A 19,197-nucleotide genomic window follows, 5' to 3' on the forward strand; every position below is an offset into this window, starting at 1 on the left:
TTTCAACGAGACATTTAAATATTATCAATTTAAAATGATAATTATATTTATTTTATTAATAATATATGAAATCGCATATTAATATTATAGTTACTTTTAAAAAATTGGTCTCATTAATCACTACGAGCACTAAAAATCATATAATAATTACAATAAATAAATGATTTAAAATTGTAATTAATACAATATATTATTATCGATTAATTATTATCATGAATCAAGTGAGAAGATAAGAGAAAAGGAGGAAGATATTTAGATAAGTATCCAACTTTGATAAGATTCTGCTTCAAACCCTGGAGTGTTAAGAAATGTTGTTTGGAAAAATTTTTAAAATAGGTTAAAAATTGCATATGATAATCCACTAATATTAATATCAATTTGTGTTATTTATTTTAATTTTTTATAAATTATTTAAACTATTACCTATTATTTTGTAAGAAAATATTATGTGGTGGATAATTCTAGTATTTAATTTTAAATTTAAAATATATTTAGGGAAAAAAAGTAAAAAATGGGGGCATAAATGGAATTCTAAGTGTACATATCGGCCGATCTGATGGCGCGATTGAACATCCTTAGATAGATTAAAAAAAAAAAAAAAGGAAAAAAGAAAAAGCTTTTACGTATCTGAAGCGTGGACTTTTTTTGCTACGATTCAGATCGGCAAAAAGAGAAAGAGGAAGGAAAACTTATATAATTTCAGAATCCAGACAAGCTAAAGCTTTGTCTTTTTTCTTTTCTTTTCTTTTTATACGTTTTAATGGCGGATGAGATGCAGGAGCAGAAGCCGCCGTCGAAAACAGTAGCTTCGTCTAAACGGCCAGTGATTACTCCACCACCACGGCCGTTCTCGGAGGCGTTATTCAACGGTGAGGCAGGCTTGATGGGATTCAGTCCAGGTCCCATGACACTTGTTTCCAACTTCTTCTCCGACACCACCGACGATTCCAAGTCATTTTCTCAGCTGCTCGCCGGTGCCATGGCGTCTCCTGCAGCTCAAAAGCTGACCGAAGAGCAGGCTGAAGGTGGAGGAGTTAACACGGGGTTGCGGTTCAAGCAGAATAAGCCGGCCGGTTTAGCGATAACTCAACAACCGTCGTCGTTTGTGATGCCACAAGGATTGTTGAGCCCTGCGAGCTTATTGGAATCTCCAGGATTTAGTGTGTTTTCTCCTGGTCCCCAGGTAATATTAGCAACTTAAATTTGATTTTCTTTAAAGGAGTTCCTTCCCTGTTTGTTGTTTTGTTTGAGAAAATCAATAGTATAAAAGGAATGCTTTTAAGATTGGAAATAGAGTTTGTTCCAAGTAAATAGGAAAAAACTTTTATGTATGTCATCTTTTTAACTTTCTTCCAAATATATTGTATTATATATACCCCATCCTCGCACTCAAAATAACATTTTCTTCTTGTAGACTCTCGTTTTTGTTTTCATATAGCAATAAAGGAATGAAATAAAAATGAAAATTTGTGAAATTAGGACTTGAGTGAATTTACTTCATTTACGCAACCAACCTTTTATATATTAAAAGAGTTAAACTGCATCTTGTTATTTCTACTAAAGAAATAAATTGGTTATTTCTTTTAAAGATTCCATCTTTCTATAGTAATTAGACACTAACACATGTACTTTATGTTAATGTACAAGAAATAATTTTGAATAGTAATATAAAATTAATTTGTTTTTTATATAACATAAAAGGACTAATTTATTTATTTTTTAGTATAGAGGTCAAAATTCAACCAACTTCTACTACGAGTGACTTCGTAATACTTTTACTTTTACCTAACATTTGCAAATCCTATCTCAAGTTGTAGACTCCTTTGGATTGAATTGGATTCTTTAACCATTTGATTGATGTTAAAGTAAATGACAACTTGTAAGAATGTGCCTCTTGGTTTATGAGTCTTATATGAGTGAGGAGATAGATATAAAGGAAGCCATGGATGGTTGCTTATGTTGTTGAACATATCTCTTGTGTGATTCGCTGCTTATGTTACTTCGACATACCCGTGTCTAATTCATTGTCGCGTTAGAAACGAGCATGGATGACCTAGAAGCTTTTGTTGTTAGATATATGGTTTGATACATACACTCGACATAAAAACTTTTCAGGTCCATGCTTATGTTGTTGAACATATCTCGAGTGTGATTTGTTGCTTAAGTTACTCGAACATACCCATGTCTAATTCATTGTCATGTTAAAAACGAGCGTGGATGACCTCAACGCTTATGCTGTTGGATATATGGTTCGATACATTCTCGTGTCTGATTCATTGTTACATTAAAAAGCTTTGTCAATGTGGGGTGTCATTGTAGTGGCAGCTCGTAGTTTTATAACTGTTGGTGCTTTCGATTCACTGCCAATATCCTCTGTTTACGAAATGTATAGGGACCTTTCGGAATGACACACCAACAGACTCTAGCACAGGTCACGGCGCAGGCTGCACAAGCTAATTCGCATATGCAAATACATGCCGATACGGCAACCTCGTTGCAAGACTCTAGTGCTATGATTAAGCAACCGTCGGACGTATCTCAGTCTGATCAGAGATCCCAACCTGCTTCTGGTAAGCATGCCAGTGATGGCTACAACTGGCGGAAGTATGGGCAGAAACAGGTGAAAGGCAGCGAATTCCCAAGAAGTTATTACAAGTGTACGCATCCCGGTTGTCCCGTCAAGAAGAAGGTTGAGAGATCACTTGATGGCCAAGTCACTGAAATCATCTACAAAGGGCAACATAATCATCAACCTCCTCAGCAGATTAAGCGTGCAAAAGGAAACGGAACTTCGAATAATCGGGGGAATTCCGAATCAACTTCTCAACTTCATAGTACCAACTTGAACATAATTAAAGAAGGGACATGTTCTTCAATGTCTAAGAAGGATCAAGAGTCTAGCCAAGCTACAACCGAACTTCTTTCCGGGACGAGTGATAGTGATGATGAAAAAGATGAAGATGAACCTGATACCAAAAGACGGTATGCAAAGAATTTCCTGTGTTCTTATTATATGCACCACCACTGAATCAGTATTGAAATTCCCTATATCCAACAAAACTTGTTTCTTTATATGCAGAAGTACGGAAATTAGAGTTTTGGAGCCATGTTCGTCGCATAGGACCGTTACCGAACCTAGAATTGTCGTGCAGACAACAAGCGAAGTTGATCTATTGGATGATGGCTATAGGTGGCGCAAGTATGGACAGAAAGTTGTCAAAGGCAATCCTTATCCAAGGTAATGAGTCTCGGTTTTTTTGACTAACTGTTTATCCGTAATGCCGGTGTTAGCTCTTGGAACAAATGTGGATACTGGAATGTTTCATTTTCTGTTCTGTTCTTTTGTGGATGGATGTGGAACATTCCTAATGCATGTTTTTTGGTTCTACAGAAGCTACTACAAATGTACAACCCCGGGATGCAATGTCCGTAAACACGTCGAGAGGGCTTCGACTGATCCCAAGGCTGTTATAACGACATACGAGGGAAAACATAATCATGATGTACCGGCTGCCAGAACTAGCAGCCACAACACCGCCAGTAGTAACGCAACACAGGTAAGAACACAGAATATAGTAACCGATAACAACCGCGGTGTAGATAACAGTGTCGATTCTACGAACGATGGGCAACGACCGGTAGCACGGTTACGGTTAAAAGAAGAACAGGTAACGTAATGTCTCTGAATTGCAGCATGAGTACAACATGGAAAATCTGTCATATTTCAGGCAAATGTCTCGTATGTAATATTCAAAAGTAGAGGCGAAAGCTTAAAAGGTTGTACGTAAAGTAGTTTAGTGCGTGTATATATACTGTAATTTGATTCTCTTATTCCATGCATTCTTTTGTACATGGAACATGCTGAATTATGTTGTTTTTATGATTGTTGGCCATTAATATGTTTAAATAAAAATAATAAAATTCTGAGTAACCGTAATTTTTTCAATTTTTTTACTGTTAAGACAAATAAAAATATTAATAGAATTTGAATTTTGTAAATATAAACTCAATTGGTAGATAATCTATAAATAAATGCTATTCACATGTTTGTGTAAAGTTGAATAATGAATGACACCCACCCATGACCCGCTCTTTTAACGCAAATATGATGGGAGAAAACAATGCCATTAGAAATGATTTCATTTAATTTAATTATGGTTAATCAATTAGATCCTGAATTTGATAATTATTTTTGTATTAGGATTGAATTTTTTTGACCCAATTTGTTTTTAAATTTGACAATTAATTTTAAATTAGGGCCTGAGCTTTTTTATGTCACAGTTAATCCTTGAATTAGACAATTATTCTCACATTAGGGTTTAAATTTTTTTGTCTAAATTAGTTCTTCATATTTCCTTGAAAATACTAAATTCAAACTCAATATGAGAACAATTGTCAAGTTTATGTGAACTAATTTAAGTTCAAGTCTATGAAAACAATTATCGAAATTAACTTGAAAAAAAGAATACTCAAACCCAACTATAGAAGTTGTTGCTAAATTTAGCCAAAAAGGAAGACCCTGTAGCTTTAATTTCATTTTAGTACCTCCCAATTTTTTGAAAATTTTAAATAAAGTCATCTAAAATTTTTGAAAATTGAATTTAAAGCTTGCTTTCTATATTTGCACCCACTAAGGAGAATGGTTAGTAATGAATACATAACTAATCAAACAAATTCATATTTACACCCATAGCTGTGTCTATTTATTGATAGAAAGAGAGAGGGTGAGATCTTCAGCACCCTCTTCCTTTTTGTATAATAGATAATGTACAAAAATGAGACCACATAATATGATATGATAGATGGCATGGCATGGCATGGCTTGCTTAATATGTTAGACAATTACATGTCTTTTCTTTATCAATACTTTGCTCTCTCTCTCTTCGCTGCATTGCTTTTCCACTGTTTTTCTTTCCTCTGTCTCTGTCCCTTTTTTCTAGTTAACGGTTTTCAGTCATGGAACCAAAAACAAAAAAGCATTAAAAGGAGACAGCATAAGGTCGAAGTGGAGTTAGGTTTGTATTATAAATTTATTTGTTGATTAAGTCTTAATTTTGTTAGTATTAATATTATTATTAATATATGAGAACATGAATATAAATATTTTTAAGTGGTTTTATCTTCTTAATAAGAATTATGATAAGTCGTGATTAATTCGAGATTATTGTTAAAAAAAATTAAAAATAATAATTGTATCGGTGAATTGACGTAAACTTTTGGGTCTAATATCTTAGAGCTTTCGCCATATGGTTTAACTGCCTTGCCATCAATTCAAGAATGGTAGGTGTTTTGTTTCTTCTAAAAATGCATTTTATATTTTTTATTAGCTGTTACAAATATATATTTCTTTTCATTTGGTAGTTGTTATAATAAATATCGATAATGACAGTAAAATGATCGTTAAGTAATAAAAAGAAAAGGAAAAATAAGAATATAAATTTTATGAAACTTTTTGAGAAAAAAACATAGACAAAAGAGAAAAAATTTATTAACGTTGAAAAATTTTATTCTATTTGAAGTCAAAAGAAGAAGAATAATTTTATACAGTCTTGGTCTTTTATTCCTACAAATCCTCTACTTTATTACTGTATTTATTTTCTTAACAAATGTTAAAAGTCGAATCATATAATTTTTAACAGTAAAAAAATAGAAAAAAAATAGTAATTTATTCAATAATAAAATTGAAAGTTGATTGGTGGGGGGGGGGAGGGTTGACACAAAAAATGAGGAAAATGAAAAGATAGAAAGGTTAACTAATGTTGGAAGCAAATGAGAATAAAAATAAAATTTATTTAAAAGAAAAAGAATTAATTGATTGATTTGTTGTCTTTGCCCACAAATGAAGCAAAACTTATATTTGATTATAATCATTTTGTTCCTAATTGCTTTCGGCTATAAAGCTGTATACTTTATTTTCGGTCCACTTCCAATGTTCCATCACATTTTATGTGGTAAAAATTTTTTGACTTTGGAATTTAAATTGTATATTTTATAATTATAAAATATAATTTTTATTATTTGAATAATTTAAACTTTTATTATTTTTAAAAAGATTAAAATATAATTTTATTATTATTAATTTAAAAATTATAAATTATAAAAACCTATATATACATATCCTCGTAAAAGAATAAAAAGGAAAAAGATATGATTGTGATGAAAACATTAGAGGAGATGAGGTGGTCATTGGCCTGTCACGGGTATCAATATGTATCAATCACGTGTGTTTCTATTATACCATGCTCACTCACGGGTCATTTCACACTTTCTTTTTTTAATAAAATAATATTTATTTTTATTTATTCAATCTTACCTTAATTAATATAAAATTATTATTAATATTAAAATATATAAGTTTAAACATGCTTACATGTATTTTTTCTCAAGTTAGACAGCAATAAACATAAACAAATAGTTTTTCTTGGGGTAAATTATTAAAATAGTTATTTATATTTTAAATATTTCGTTTTAGTCATTTATATTATCGTGTTATAATATTTTAGTCCTTAAGCCGTTAATTACTGTTAATAGTATAACGGTAAGTTGACGTTATATTAAATCATCGTTTCAAATAAAAATTTTAAGTAAATTTATACAATTAGTCTATATATTTTTTTTTGTTTTTGAGCAATTTAATTTGTTTATTTTATGTTCTTTTAATTTTCCTCTTCTTCTTTTTTATTTATTTATTTTTCATTCTCTTCGCTTTTTCTCTTTTTCTTCCTTCTTTAATTCTTTTAACATAAGTTTTTATATTTTTCATTTGTTAGATAAAAGTAGAGGGACTAGTTTTAACAAATAAAAAGTATAGAAAAACTACGCTAAAAAAATAAAAAGGGAGCAAAACAGAGAGAGAAGCAGAAGAGAATAGAAGATAAAGAAAAAAAAAGTTAAAAGAACAGAAAAAAAAGAAATTTAATTGCTCAAAATGAAAAAAATATATGGATTAATTATAGAATTTAACCTAAAATTTTCGTTTGAAAAGATGATTTATTGTATTACATTAGCTTACCGTTATACTATTAACAGTAGTTAACGACTTAGTGACTAAAACGTAACGTTTTAAATAAATAATTTTAATAATTTATCCTGTTTCTTTTTACTTACTTGAAATGAAACCGGAGAAGATACCAGTTAAGACATTCCTTTGACTTAATGTTCATTGAAGTGGGAACCATGTAATGGAGAGCCTCGCCCATGCAGCTAAAAAACAACAATTAACAAAATAAATCATATATTTAATTAAATAAAGAAAAGCAAAATCAGAGGGTAGTGCTTATCGTCTCTTTCATTTTGTCTTATACTTGTTGTTTCTATGTCAACCTCTCTCTTTATGTTCAGACATTTCATTTAATATGAATAATATATATTAATTTGTCTTTTATATAGCTTCAGTTAAAATGATATATATATAATTCAATTATATTAATAAAAATTATATAGGTTTGGTTATAATAAAGAAATTTATTCATTAAAACTAATAACCTACTTAATCAAGCAATACAAAATGTGGGGTGTTTTAGGAATATTTTCGTATTATGGAAAGTATTTTATATCCTTTTAAGATTTTATTTATCAGTCTACTCTTTAAGATTTTAAATTTTGTATTCGTTATTTTAGGTAATGTATGTTTAGTATTGAGGTTTATGTTTTTTATATTGTCTACTCTCTTTGTTTACTCATTTAATAAAAAGACAATACCTCTTTTAAAGATTTTCTATGTAAATATTTGTGTTTATTATTATTTTTTACTATTTTATTATTTATACAAACCGATACCGAAGACGAAATTTATACATTAGTCATTGGTCTTTGAAAAGACAAGTAAAAAGATTTACATGCTTCTTCCATTAGATAATTGCCAATATTTCCTCCCTCTTAATTGTATTTATAATTATATATATATATACATACTTATGATTATGATCAACTTCAGGTTGGTTTGCTTAGAAATTTTTATTAAATTTGAGTTTTGGGTCTTTGACACTTTATTTTAATAAAATTAATTTATGTTGAGGAAAATTTTCAATTTTTAAATATTTTAATATAAAAAATTATTTTAATCATAAAAATAAAAAATTAATAAATTAAATGAAACAAAAATCGACTCGAAAAATCATAGATATTTAATTTTTAAAAAATCATCCAAACACCACGATTAAAATCGGTTTTGATTTTTTCCTCAAAATTAATTGTAATGTACCAATATATATATTCATTCATTAAAGCACTTCAACGATACCTCATGTTTCACTATTAATTACGATATTTATACTTGCATACGATATATTTTATGCATTATATAATCAAATAATTAATACAAATTTTAAAGGATAATTATTATTTTCTATTTATTTAGGTTACAAATTAATATTATTTTTCTCATTTAAGTACATAATTTTTATTATTTAAAATGATATTTAAATTATCAAAATTTAAAATATTAAAATAAAATTTACATTTTAACCTTCTAAAATTGTCCCTATATTCTGACACCTCCTTTAATTACCGTAACGCCGTTTTCGTGTATGTTTTTATTTTATTACAACTGTGACTCTTCCCGTCAACTGGCTGGCCAGCTGCCATTGTTTTTTCTTGGTGTCTTTACTTATTAAATAACTATTTATTTATTTGGTATAACCAAGAAAAAGGGAGTCACAAAGTCCAAAAACTGACAACAAAATGCCAAATCTATTTCTTAAAACACCATTTGCAAAAAAAAAAAAAAAAAAATCAGCTCTTTTTCCTAGTTTATTCTTTTCTCTGTTACGTGACCATTTTTAATATAATAAAAGTTATTTACAAATTGGGTGATTATTGACTTATACAACAATAATTTAGTTGGTTTAGAATCATTTTTATTTTAATTACATCTTTGACAAACTTGGTCTGTCACTAGTTTCAACTTAACCACCCTTACTCGCCGTTCAAAACTATAATCACGTGAAACATAGCTTAAATTGGATTGAATCAAACTTGACGTACGTACCATTTTTAGTACATCCATGGGATACGAATTTATTGTAAATTGAATAAGGAAGTAAATTTAAGGGTTAATTTTATTGAATTTTAGATTTATAAATATTGAACAGTTAAATTTGTTAGTATGTTAATAAAAAATTATATTAATATCTTTTAGAGACTAAAATGTTAAATTTCGATAATTTTAGTGGCTAAAATAAATAAATTTAAACTTAAATGACCAAAATTAAAACACGTTAATAATTGAATGATTATTTTTATAAAATTTACCTTGAAAATAAATATTTTCAAATAAAAAATTAATAAAAGTTTTAATTTGAAATTTCATCGACCCTATATAAATTATGTGATAGGGGCATGAGAGCCATTGAGGCCAGAGTTTGTAACACATGGCTTGAAAAATATAATTAAAAGAAAAAGTCAAGGTGTAATTTGCCCAACTTTACCTTTGAATACTAAACGAAAGTAATTTCGAATAAATCTCAAAATTACATAATTTTATACAATAATTTTATTTTTATGTAATTTTATATATAAAATTTTATTTGATTTAAATTTCACAATTTATTAACATAATTATCGATATAATATCAATTTATGTTTATTTTTTACATACACAAATAATTATATTTATTTCATATAAAACAAATGGATGTATTTATTTCATTAAATTTGTGTTTAATTAAATCAAAATTTTATATGTATAAATGTACCAAAACAAAGCTCATGTATAAATTTAAGATTTGTCCCATCAATATTATTGATTGAACTTTAAATTTCAAATTAAACAAAATCGAGAGATTAAATTTTAAAAGTACGAAAAATATAGGGATTGATGGCAAAATTAAAGTTTAAAGTATAACGAGGACCTTGTATTAAGAGTCAGGTTGTATTTTACCTTATTTACTACAAAAATTGACAAATTAATATCTATATATTAGATCAAAGAGTAAATTAAATATTTTTATTAAAAATTAATTTATTTTCTTGTTAAAAAGCGATCTTTATACGTTAACATAAGATATATGTGTGTAACTATTTAGTTATTATGTCAACTATGTTAATTTTAATAATAAAATAAATAAAATTTAAAAAATATTAATTTACTATTTTTAAATAAAAAATATAATATGAATACTAATACAAATATCTCCATGTTACTTTTACCAGAAGAAACCATGCATTTAACGGCATCAGGTAAAGACAGGTACATGAGTCGTTTCTACAGAAGAACCCTCATTTCTAGTCAAAACACAATAAATATTGAGTGGGTCATATTTTTTTTTTCTTTTGGGGTTAATTGCATCACAAAAAGGAACCAATAACAATTTCAATTGATAAAACTTTGTTTATGGGATATTTGGGTTTTGTGTTTTGTTGGTGTTAATCTTTACATTTTTTTTTTTTGGTATTTAAAGTGGGAAGGGATTTTAATGGCTTTTAATGCAATGAGTAAATGTGTTTGCGACCTTGGGGGACCAAATTTTGAAAGACAAATGGTTGGTGAAAGCAATTACAAAAAGTGGAAACCAAACAAGTGTCTGTTGCATTGGGCCTGTGACACATGATTTGCCGCAGTGAAAAAGGTCATGGCAGAAACAAATTAATAAAATAAAATATAAAATTAAAGTAAAAGTTGGGTTGGACTTTGGACTTGAATGGTAAATTTAATAAGTTTATAGTCATAGAAAAGATAAACCAGATTTCATTTCCCACTCTTTGTTTCTCCTTGTTTTTGCTTAGAAAACAAAGGAAACCCCCGAAAAAGACCAGACTAGCCATTGTTTTTCTTTTTTCCTCTGTAGGGCTATGATTAAGTGAAGCTCTTCGTCAACTTCATTGTTGTTGTAGTGAAAAAAAAAGAAACAAAACATGGGTAATGTTGCTTTTGTTTGGTTAGTGATCCAGTGAAAATGGGTTATCCTTTTTTTTCCTGGAAAATGAGGGAAAGTGTGAGAAAATAAGTATAAAGTGGGAAAAAGAAAGGAATACCCAGATTTTTCTTTTCCTGTTTCATACACTTTCTTTCTTGTTCTTTCTGGGACTAAAGCATTTGAAGAGGAAATGAGGAAGCATGGATGGCAGCTTCCTTCTCATCCACTTCAGGTAACTTTTTTTTTATGTAAAAAATCGAGCTTTTTTTTTTGTTTTAATTCGGGGTATTGAGTAAAGTTTTCATTTTTGTTGTTTGTGAAGGTGGTGGCTGTTGCTGTGTTCTTGGCACTTGGATTTGCTTTCTATGTGTTCTTTGCTCCTTTTGTTGGGAAGAAAATGTTTCAATATATTGTGATGGGAATCTATACCCCTCTTGTAAGCCATTTCAAACAAATTTCCTTTTTTTTTTGGTACATAATTTTAGTAACATCTTTGAGATCTATGTTTTGTTTGTTTCTTTTGATTCATCTGTTTGGTGTTTTTCTCTTCGTGTCGTTTTTTTTTTCAATCAACATGTCACCTCAGTTGATAAAGCAAAATATGTTGCTTGTCTTTTAGCTACTGTTTCCTTTGATTCTGTACTAGAATTTCAAATTTTTGTACATCAAGATTGTTAATTTATCACTTGATTTGGTTGAAGATTGTACATTTAAACTTTGTTTAAGGATTAGGAGATGACAGTTCCTGGTATGCGGTTTAGTCTCGGGTTTGTTCTTTTAGGATAAAGTAGGTTTAAGTTATTTGTGTTGATTGAACAAGTTTAAGAACAATTGGACTTGAGTTTCAAAATGCAGTTGATTTAACACCGGAGAAGGTTCTTTGTTTTGCTACTAGAATCTCGGTTTTTTGGGGTTCTATTGATATCGGAATCTGTTAGGGGAAGTGTGTGTTTATTACATGGAAGTATCAGTAACAATGTTTTTCATTTTAGATTACTTGTTGCTTTGGCCTATATATTTGGTGTGCGGCGGCAGATCCTGCAGATCCTGGAGTTTTTAAGTCTAAAAAGTATCTTAAAATTCCTGAAAGCGGAAAGTATTCTGGACCAAAAGACTGTAAATTAGGTGGAGGTTCAGCTACAACCTTGCATGATGATAATGATGCTTTGGTTGGAGGAAAAACTGCAGAAAAGGACACAGCAGCAACTGATGAAACCTTGAAAGACGGTGCTGTTGAACTTGAGGGAAACGATGGTTCAATGAAGCAGTCTTCTTGTTTGCTATGGATTTTCTCTCCTTGTGCTGTTATTTGCAAATGCTGTGGCTCGAATGAAGAATCTTCCGAGCAACAGATGAGTGAAGATGGAATGTTCTATTGCAGTTTGTGTGAAGTTGAGGTACGGATCCCTTTGGTGCCTTTAAAGTTTGATTGTTTGTTCTTCTCTTCAATGAGATGATTATTACATTATGATCTCAGGACTTGGGAGGGGAAAAAGTAGCTTCACCGTCCATGCTTGTCTTGCATTCTTTTTATGCTATTGCCATTCGTTTTGTTGTCATAAGTACTTTATTCCTGGCAGGTTTTCAAATACAGTAAGCACTGCCGAGTCTGTGACAAATGTGTCAACCATTTCGATCATCACTGCAGGGTACTGCATGATCTTCATTCATTGAATACTTTATCTCGGTTCTTCATCAGAAACTCTACTAATACTTATTTTATTCCCTCGGTTTCTTTTCTGTAGTGGCTAAACAATTGTATAGGCAAAAGGAACTACCGACAATTTTTCACTCTCATGGTGTCGGCTATTCTATTGGTAAGCTCGGCCTCCATCTTCCCGTCGTCATATTACATCATGTAATACCACATGTTCATTTGCGATCCCAATTTCCTTTCTAGCCAACCTCTTCCTTACATGCATCTCCGACCCTGATCTACGAGAACAATAACACGAGGCTTCTTGTTCCATGATTCAGTTTGTACCTTACAATTAGCCTCTATTATTGTGTTCTTTTATCTTTCATTCTTTCTACCAAATGCCAAATTCACTTCACGAGATCACTGCCATGTTTGCACAATTGCCAGACACGAAGAGAACCGAGAGTAAGCCTTTTTTATTTTTCTAGTCATTTTCATTTTAATTGAATATTGACAGGTATGTACTTGGTTTGTCCACCTTGGGCTTGAGATTGCAGCTTATTCTACAATGGTCAACCGGAATCCTCGTACTTATCTGCTGTTTCGTTGACCGGAAGCAGTTTTCTTTGGATATTTCAACGAAGTTAGGAAGCAGTTTCTCTTTGGTTCCGTTCATTATTGTGGTTGTAAGTATTCATGTTAATCCTCATTTTCCCCCCCGGCATCGAAACAAATCCGTTACTTACTAGTGTAGTTTTTTATGTCCGCAGGCATTGTGCACAATTTTGGCTATGGTAGCGACGTTACCGCTTGCACAGCTATTCTTCTTTCACATTCTACTCATAAAAAAGGTACGGCTACAATTAGTAAAATCCCAAGAAGTGTTAGAGGGTAAAGAAATAACGAAAAAGCTTGTTTGTTATTTTGGTGATTTCTGAATATGCCTCAGGGAATCAGCACATACGATTATATAATAGCTTTACGGGAGCAAGAGCAAGAGCTACAAGGTGTCGGTGGCCAACAGAGTCCACAAATGTCCCCTGCCAGCTCGCTTACTGGATTAAGTAGTGCTAGTTCGTTTTCTACTTTCCACCGGGGTGCATGGTGTACACCCCCACGCTTGTTCCTCGAAGATCAGGTATTTTTTACGAAACCTACCTCAAATTGTTCATCATACAATGATCCTACTTTTTGTTGAATCACTGAAACTGAGCTGTTTTTTTTTTGTAATTGATGTTAGTTTGATGTTGTTCCTCCTGATACCGGATCTGTAAGTTCGTTCGGGAAAAAAATGGTCCGGGAGGAACCGATTAAGAAGAAGAATCCAGGTGCAGTTAAGATCAGTCCGTGGACATTGGCACGGTTAAATGCGGAACATGTTTCAAAAGCCGCTGCTGAAGCAAGGAAAAAGTCCAAAATCCTGCAGCCCGTTGTGAGACGTGATGCCCCATTTGGGTTAGAAGGGGATAATAGCTTTGGCAGCAGTGGCCGACGAATGTTCCCGAGACCTGATGGCAATAGAAGACGAGCAGCTAAGCGGGTGCGTCTACCCGCAGACCTACCCATGGAGTCCATAATGAACATTTCGTCTAAACCTGCTGATAAAGGTTTCACTGACACATCAAGTAGCTTGGCACCACTTCAACTAGAAGCGCGGAGTGCTTTCCAAACGAGCCGAGCAATGTCGAGCTCAGTTGGGGTTGTTACTTCTTCTCCGGAGAGTAGTTTAGATTCACCAGATATTCATCCATTTCGGGTCTCCTCATCAGGAGCCGAAGAATCAAGACATCGAACAGGTTTACCTCCTTTCAATATGGCTGGTCAAAAGGGATTTCCATTGTCGAGATCCGCTAGTGATGGGTATGAAGCATCCGGTGGGGAAGATAGTGATCGAGTTCCATCAAGAATTGTTCATAGACCAACAAACTGGAACAACATTCTCTTTTCTGAACAGACCGAGAGGGTTGTTAAACTCAAAACACCATCTTCGTCCGGTCCGGTTAACGGTAGAATGCTGTGACACATTCCGAATTTGATTTTTCGGTTTATTCTTTAATTTATGGTCCTAAGAACTCTCAAGTGCCTAGTGGACTGTCGTTCAATTCATTTGAATTTCGGAAGAGGTGTTTGACTGCTGTAGAGTCACGGCTGTAGAGTCTGGTATCCGCCAGGGGCAATGCTGTAAGTGTCATCGAAGAGTCGGTCATTTGGCATTTGGGATGACGAAAAAGGAAGGTTTTTTTGGTTTGTACTAGGTATAATACTCCATTGTACTTGTTGGTTTTGGAGTGAAAAGTGATTCCTCCATGGACATTTTGTTGAACATTTCTTGAGTTTCTAAAAAAAAAAAAAAAAGGAAGAAAAATGTGAAAATTTTAATATGTTGTCACCGGTGCTGTATCAGTTATTTACATCATCCTTGCATTTAAGTCAAAGATGTCCCTGGTGGTGCTATATCCCAACGCCGCCTCAGGAGGTGGCTTCAATAACTCAATAGAATCGAATTGAACTCAACCCTAAATCTCATCTAATGATGAGTCCGATTTTTATTGATCCAAACTTATCACGTCAAACAAATAGTCCAACTTTTGAATGAATTTATTTTAAATGACTTGATATCTAATTTAACTCTCATGAATGAATAATATGTTCTTTTTTGGTTTCTAATCAATCCGTTGGAGCGAGCCCAATGATTAGTACTCTGTGTTCTCTATAAGTTATTTAATAATATGTTTTATTTTGTTTATTAAGGAATAAAAACTGGGGTTAGATCAATTGATCCCTCTCGACAACTTGATTTAGTTTATATATTAAATGTTAGTTCAATCTAACGTAAAGAATACTTAAAATATATAGATCAAATTTTAAACATATATATATTAAACTTGTTCATGAGTCGAATTTTTCGAATCTAATTCGATCATAACTTGATATCTAATTCAAACAAAGATTTTTTTGACTTTGAGCTAGTTCAATCCGAAGACAAATTAAATAATATTAAAATCTTTAAAGGTTTAAATACAAATTTAACCTTCAAACTATACCTCTTCTTTCACTTTATATTTAACTTTTTTGGTCAAACATTGTAATTAAACTATTAATTTTGTCTTATTTACTGCAAATCATGATACCAGTCAATAAAATTGCGACACTTCGTGCTTTCTTTTTATCTCGTACACTCTTGGAGTAAAATGAGAAGAAATTATAGTTTAGGAAAATTTAAGTACTTAAGTGGAAAAAATAATATAGTTTAGGGCTAATTTTGGAATTAAGCATTGTTTAAATAGTGAAATGTTGAAGTTGGCTGAGACACGGGCCGAAGCCGATCAACATATGTAAGCCCAAAACTCTGTAAGGCAAAATTTGAAATCCATCGTCTCTGAAGTTTTCTTGCTGCGTAAGTCTATCGTCCCTAAAAGGGCACACATTTCTGAGTTAAGAAGTGAAGTGTTTGATTGACGAACGGATCGATTCGACTATTTTCTTCTCTGGTTGAAGGTACGATTTTCTTTATTTTTTACTTTTTTTTCACTTTAATGTTTAGGATTTGGTTTTTCTTGATTTTACGATTTGTTTCTTTTTTGGTTTCCATCAGATTCATGATATTTCTGCTAATTCTCTTTAACTATCGAAAATTTGTTTGCTATTTAGCTCATTTTATGATATTTTATTTGAAATTTTCTTCTGTTGTTCTATTTTGGTCTTTTGATATTCCACTTTGTTACCTCGTATCTTCGTGGTTTCCCGCTCCGCTATCGGATCTTCATCCTACTTTGTTTCAAGGTTTCTGGTGTCGAATCCCCAAACCCTAAATAAGTAAAAGGAATATTATATTTCCTTTAATTAAATCCGGCGAATGTGGAAGCATGTTGATTAGATATCACATAGCTTCATAAGTTTCTGCTGGTTAGCTTCTATGGTTCTCAGTGAGTATTAATTTTCCCTTTGGACCATATCATATGGTGGCTATTGCTGTGTAGTTGGGTTTAAATTGTATTGATAATAGATAACGAGGGAAATGTTTTGTTTAGGAATGGAAATGGCACTAGAGTAAACTATAGAGCTTATGCACTGTTCCTGATTTGAAGATCTTAAAATTTGATTGTTAGAACATGCAGCATAAAGTGAAGTAACGAGTACATCACTGTTTACTCATATATTCTCTCAATCTGAGGGACATCAACAAATAAGTGAAGTGTCGGGGGTGATTTAACCGGGTCTTCTAATTTGTTTCACCTCCATTCTTTAGGGAAACAAACTCACTTGTTCCAATATAGGGAATATCAACCGAGAAATATCAACTCCTTTTTTCTTTGAATACAGTGTTATGAGGCTTAGCACTTTGTTTACCGTTTTAGCCAGAAATAAAAATGTTGAATAGCTAATTAGTGGAATTTCAATTAACATCATATTCACATTTAGAAGTGATTATGACTTCTAGATTTTCACCCTTTGATTGAAAGTTGTAGAAGTTCAAATATATCATTAGCACTTGGATTTAATCTTTACATGGCTGTTTCTTCTGTGAGAAACTATATTGACATTCCATAGTTGTTTGAGGTTTATTGAAGTGGAACTGGACTTGTATGTGAGAGCAGGAGATAGTTATTGTTCTTTTGCAACACGTTGATACATATAGTCCAAGGAGTTGCTATTATGTGCTGTTTTCTTGTGTATATCTGACATATTTTTATGTATATTGTCAAAACATTTCTGGAGACCGAACAATAAAGTGTTTTTGTTTCAAAATTTTTGGATGAATGGTTATATGGCCTAGAAAGTTGCAGTTAGCTTTGTGAGAATGTTTGCGGTTTTGTAAAAAAAATGAGCTGTGTGATGATGTTTAGCTTTTGTTTGAGTGATGAAATAACGCAAAAAGTTGATTTTAAAAAGCCATTGACTTTTGCAATCTTCGAGTTGGTTCAAGTGCAATCCATTTGCCAAAGTAGCTGGTAACTTCTAGGGTTGATTTCCCTTTGTGTCTCTTTGTAATGAAATTTAATTGTTTATGCAAGTTTATCTATGTGAAATTTAATTGTTGATTTTGCAGGATTTGGATTTTTTAAGTATTTACAATGTCTTCATCATACCTCCCTGCAACCACTGATTCAATTGCTCAGGCTCTAGAAGCCAAAACACCATCTGAAGCCATATCAATCCTTTATCGTGTACTAGAAAATCCTTCATCCGCTCCTGATGCTCTGCGGATTAAAGAGCAGGCCATAACGAATCTCTCTGATCTTCTTAGACAAGAGAACCGAGCAGAGGAGCTTAGAAGTTTTCTGACTCAATTGAGGCCCTTTTTTGTATTAATTCCCAAGGCAAAAACTGCTAAAATCGTCCGTGGTATAATCGACGATGTAGCTAAAATACCAGGAACCTCGGATCTGCAGATTTCTCTTTGCAAAGAAGTGGTGCAGTGGACTCGTGCTGAGAAGCGAACTTTCCTTCGCCAACGAGTTGAAGCAAAGCTTGCAGCTCTTTTGATGGAGAACAAGGAGTATCCTGAAGCACTGAATCTCCTTTCTGGCTTAATCAAGGAGGTTAGAAGGTTGGATGACAAGCTGCTTCTCGTTGACATAAACTTGTTGGAGAGTAAGCTTCATTTCTCTCTCCGAAACCTCCCTAAAGCCAAGGCATCTCTAACCGCTGCAAGAACAGCTGCAAATGCTATTTATGTGCCACCAGCACAACAGGGTAACATAGATTTGCAGAGCGGAATTCTCCATGCGGAGGAGAAGGATTACAAAACTGCTTATAGCTATTTCTTCGAAGCATTTGAAGCTTTCAATGCACTTGAAGATCCTCGTGCTGTATTTAGCCTCAAGTACATGTTGTTGTGCAAAATAATGGTGAGCCAGGCCGATGATGTTGCTGGTATAATATCCTCCAAAGCAGGCCTACAATACGTGGGGCCTGAACTCGATGCCATGAAAGCTGTTGCTGATGCTCACTCAAAACGTTCTCTGAAGCTTTTCGAGATTGCTCTTCGTGATTTCCAGGCCCAACTCGAGGAAGATCCTATCGTTCACAGGCACCTTTCTTCCCTTTACGACACTCTATTGGAGCAGAACCTCTGCAGATTAATTGAACCTTTCTCTAGGGTTGAGATTGCCCATATTGCCGAGCTCATTGAATTGCCTGTAGACCACGTGGAGAAGAAACTTTCTCAGATGATTCTGGATAAGAAGTTTGCAGGGACTTTGGATCAGGGTGCAGGATGTCTTGTCATATTTGATGATCCCAAGGCCGATGCCATCTATCCGGCAACATTAGAAACCATCTCCAACATTGGCAAGGTTGTCGATAGCCTTTATGTGAGGTCTGCTAAGATAATGACATAGGGTGCCACATTTAGCAACTAGGAAGAAACAAATTAGTGTTCAGTGACACAAGTGCATTCTAATCATTACATGTTTCAACTTAATCCTGTTTTGTTGTGGAACATTTGATTTAAAACATATGGAGTTTATTCAGATGGTCTAGCCTTTTTTCCCTCTAGAATTTGGGTAAAAGTATCATAATGGTTTTTGTATTGGGAGTTAGATTATATTTTGACTCTTTACTCAAAAAATAGGTAATTAATTTCTATACATTTAATTTGGTTTTACTGTTAAAAATTGATTGTTGTACGAGAGTATGATGTATACGTTGCACGTCACTTATGATTATTTAGTTATTTTGTTACGTATAAGGATTAAT

General features: G+C 32.4%; 3 protein-coding genes across 3 annotated transcripts; all 3 read left to right on the forward strand.

Moving 5' to 3' along the window:
- The first annotated feature begins 527 nt into the window (after nucleotides 1-527).
- On the forward strand, nucleotides 528-3,931 carry LOC108481902 (probable WRKY transcription factor 4). The gene is made up of 4 exons (XM_017784968.2): nucleotides 528-1,183; nucleotides 2,393-2,982; nucleotides 3,080-3,238; nucleotides 3,392-3,931. Exons 1-4 carry the CDS (start codon nucleotides 761-763, stop codon nucleotides 3,675-3,677), a joined length of 1,458 nt encoding a protein of 485 aa, XP_017640457.1. The 5' UTR covers nucleotides 528-760; the 3' UTR covers nucleotides 3,678-3,931.
- Nucleotides 3,932-10,606: 6,675 nt separating this feature from the next.
- LOC108483556 (probable protein S-acyltransferase 22) lies at nucleotides 10,607-14,874 on the forward strand. The gene is made up of 9 exons (XM_017787013.2): nucleotides 10,607-11,088; nucleotides 11,179-11,292; nucleotides 11,849-12,253; nucleotides 12,437-12,505; nucleotides 12,602-12,673; nucleotides 13,053-13,181; nucleotides 13,266-13,346; nucleotides 13,445-13,633; nucleotides 13,736-14,874. Exons 1-9 carry the CDS (start codon nucleotides 11,047-11,049, stop codon nucleotides 14,513-14,515), a joined length of 1,881 nt encoding a protein of 626 aa, XP_017642502.1. The 5' UTR covers nucleotides 10,607-11,046; the 3' UTR covers nucleotides 14,516-14,874.
- A 928-nt stretch (nucleotides 14,875-15,802) lies between these two features.
- LOC108483619 (26S proteasome non-ATPase regulatory subunit 11 homolog) lies at nucleotides 15,803-19,115 on the forward strand. Its single transcript, XM_017787112.2, has 2 exons — nucleotides 15,803-15,993; nucleotides 17,546-19,115. The coding sequence occupies exon 2, from the start codon at nucleotides 17,571-17,573 to the stop codon at nucleotides 18,837-18,839; it is 1,269 nt and encodes a 422-aa protein (XP_017642601.1). The 5' UTR covers nucleotides 15,803-15,993; nucleotides 17,546-17,570; the 3' UTR covers nucleotides 18,840-19,115.
- Nucleotides 19,116-19,197: the final 82 nt, after the last annotated feature.

This window comes from Gossypium arboreum, chromosome 4, assembly GCF_025698485.1.
Source record: "Gossypium arboreum isolate Shixiya-1 chromosome 4, ASM2569848v2, whole genome shotgun sequence".
NCBI lineage: Eukaryota > Viridiplantae > Streptophyta > Magnoliopsida > Malvales > Malvaceae > Gossypium > Gossypium arboreum.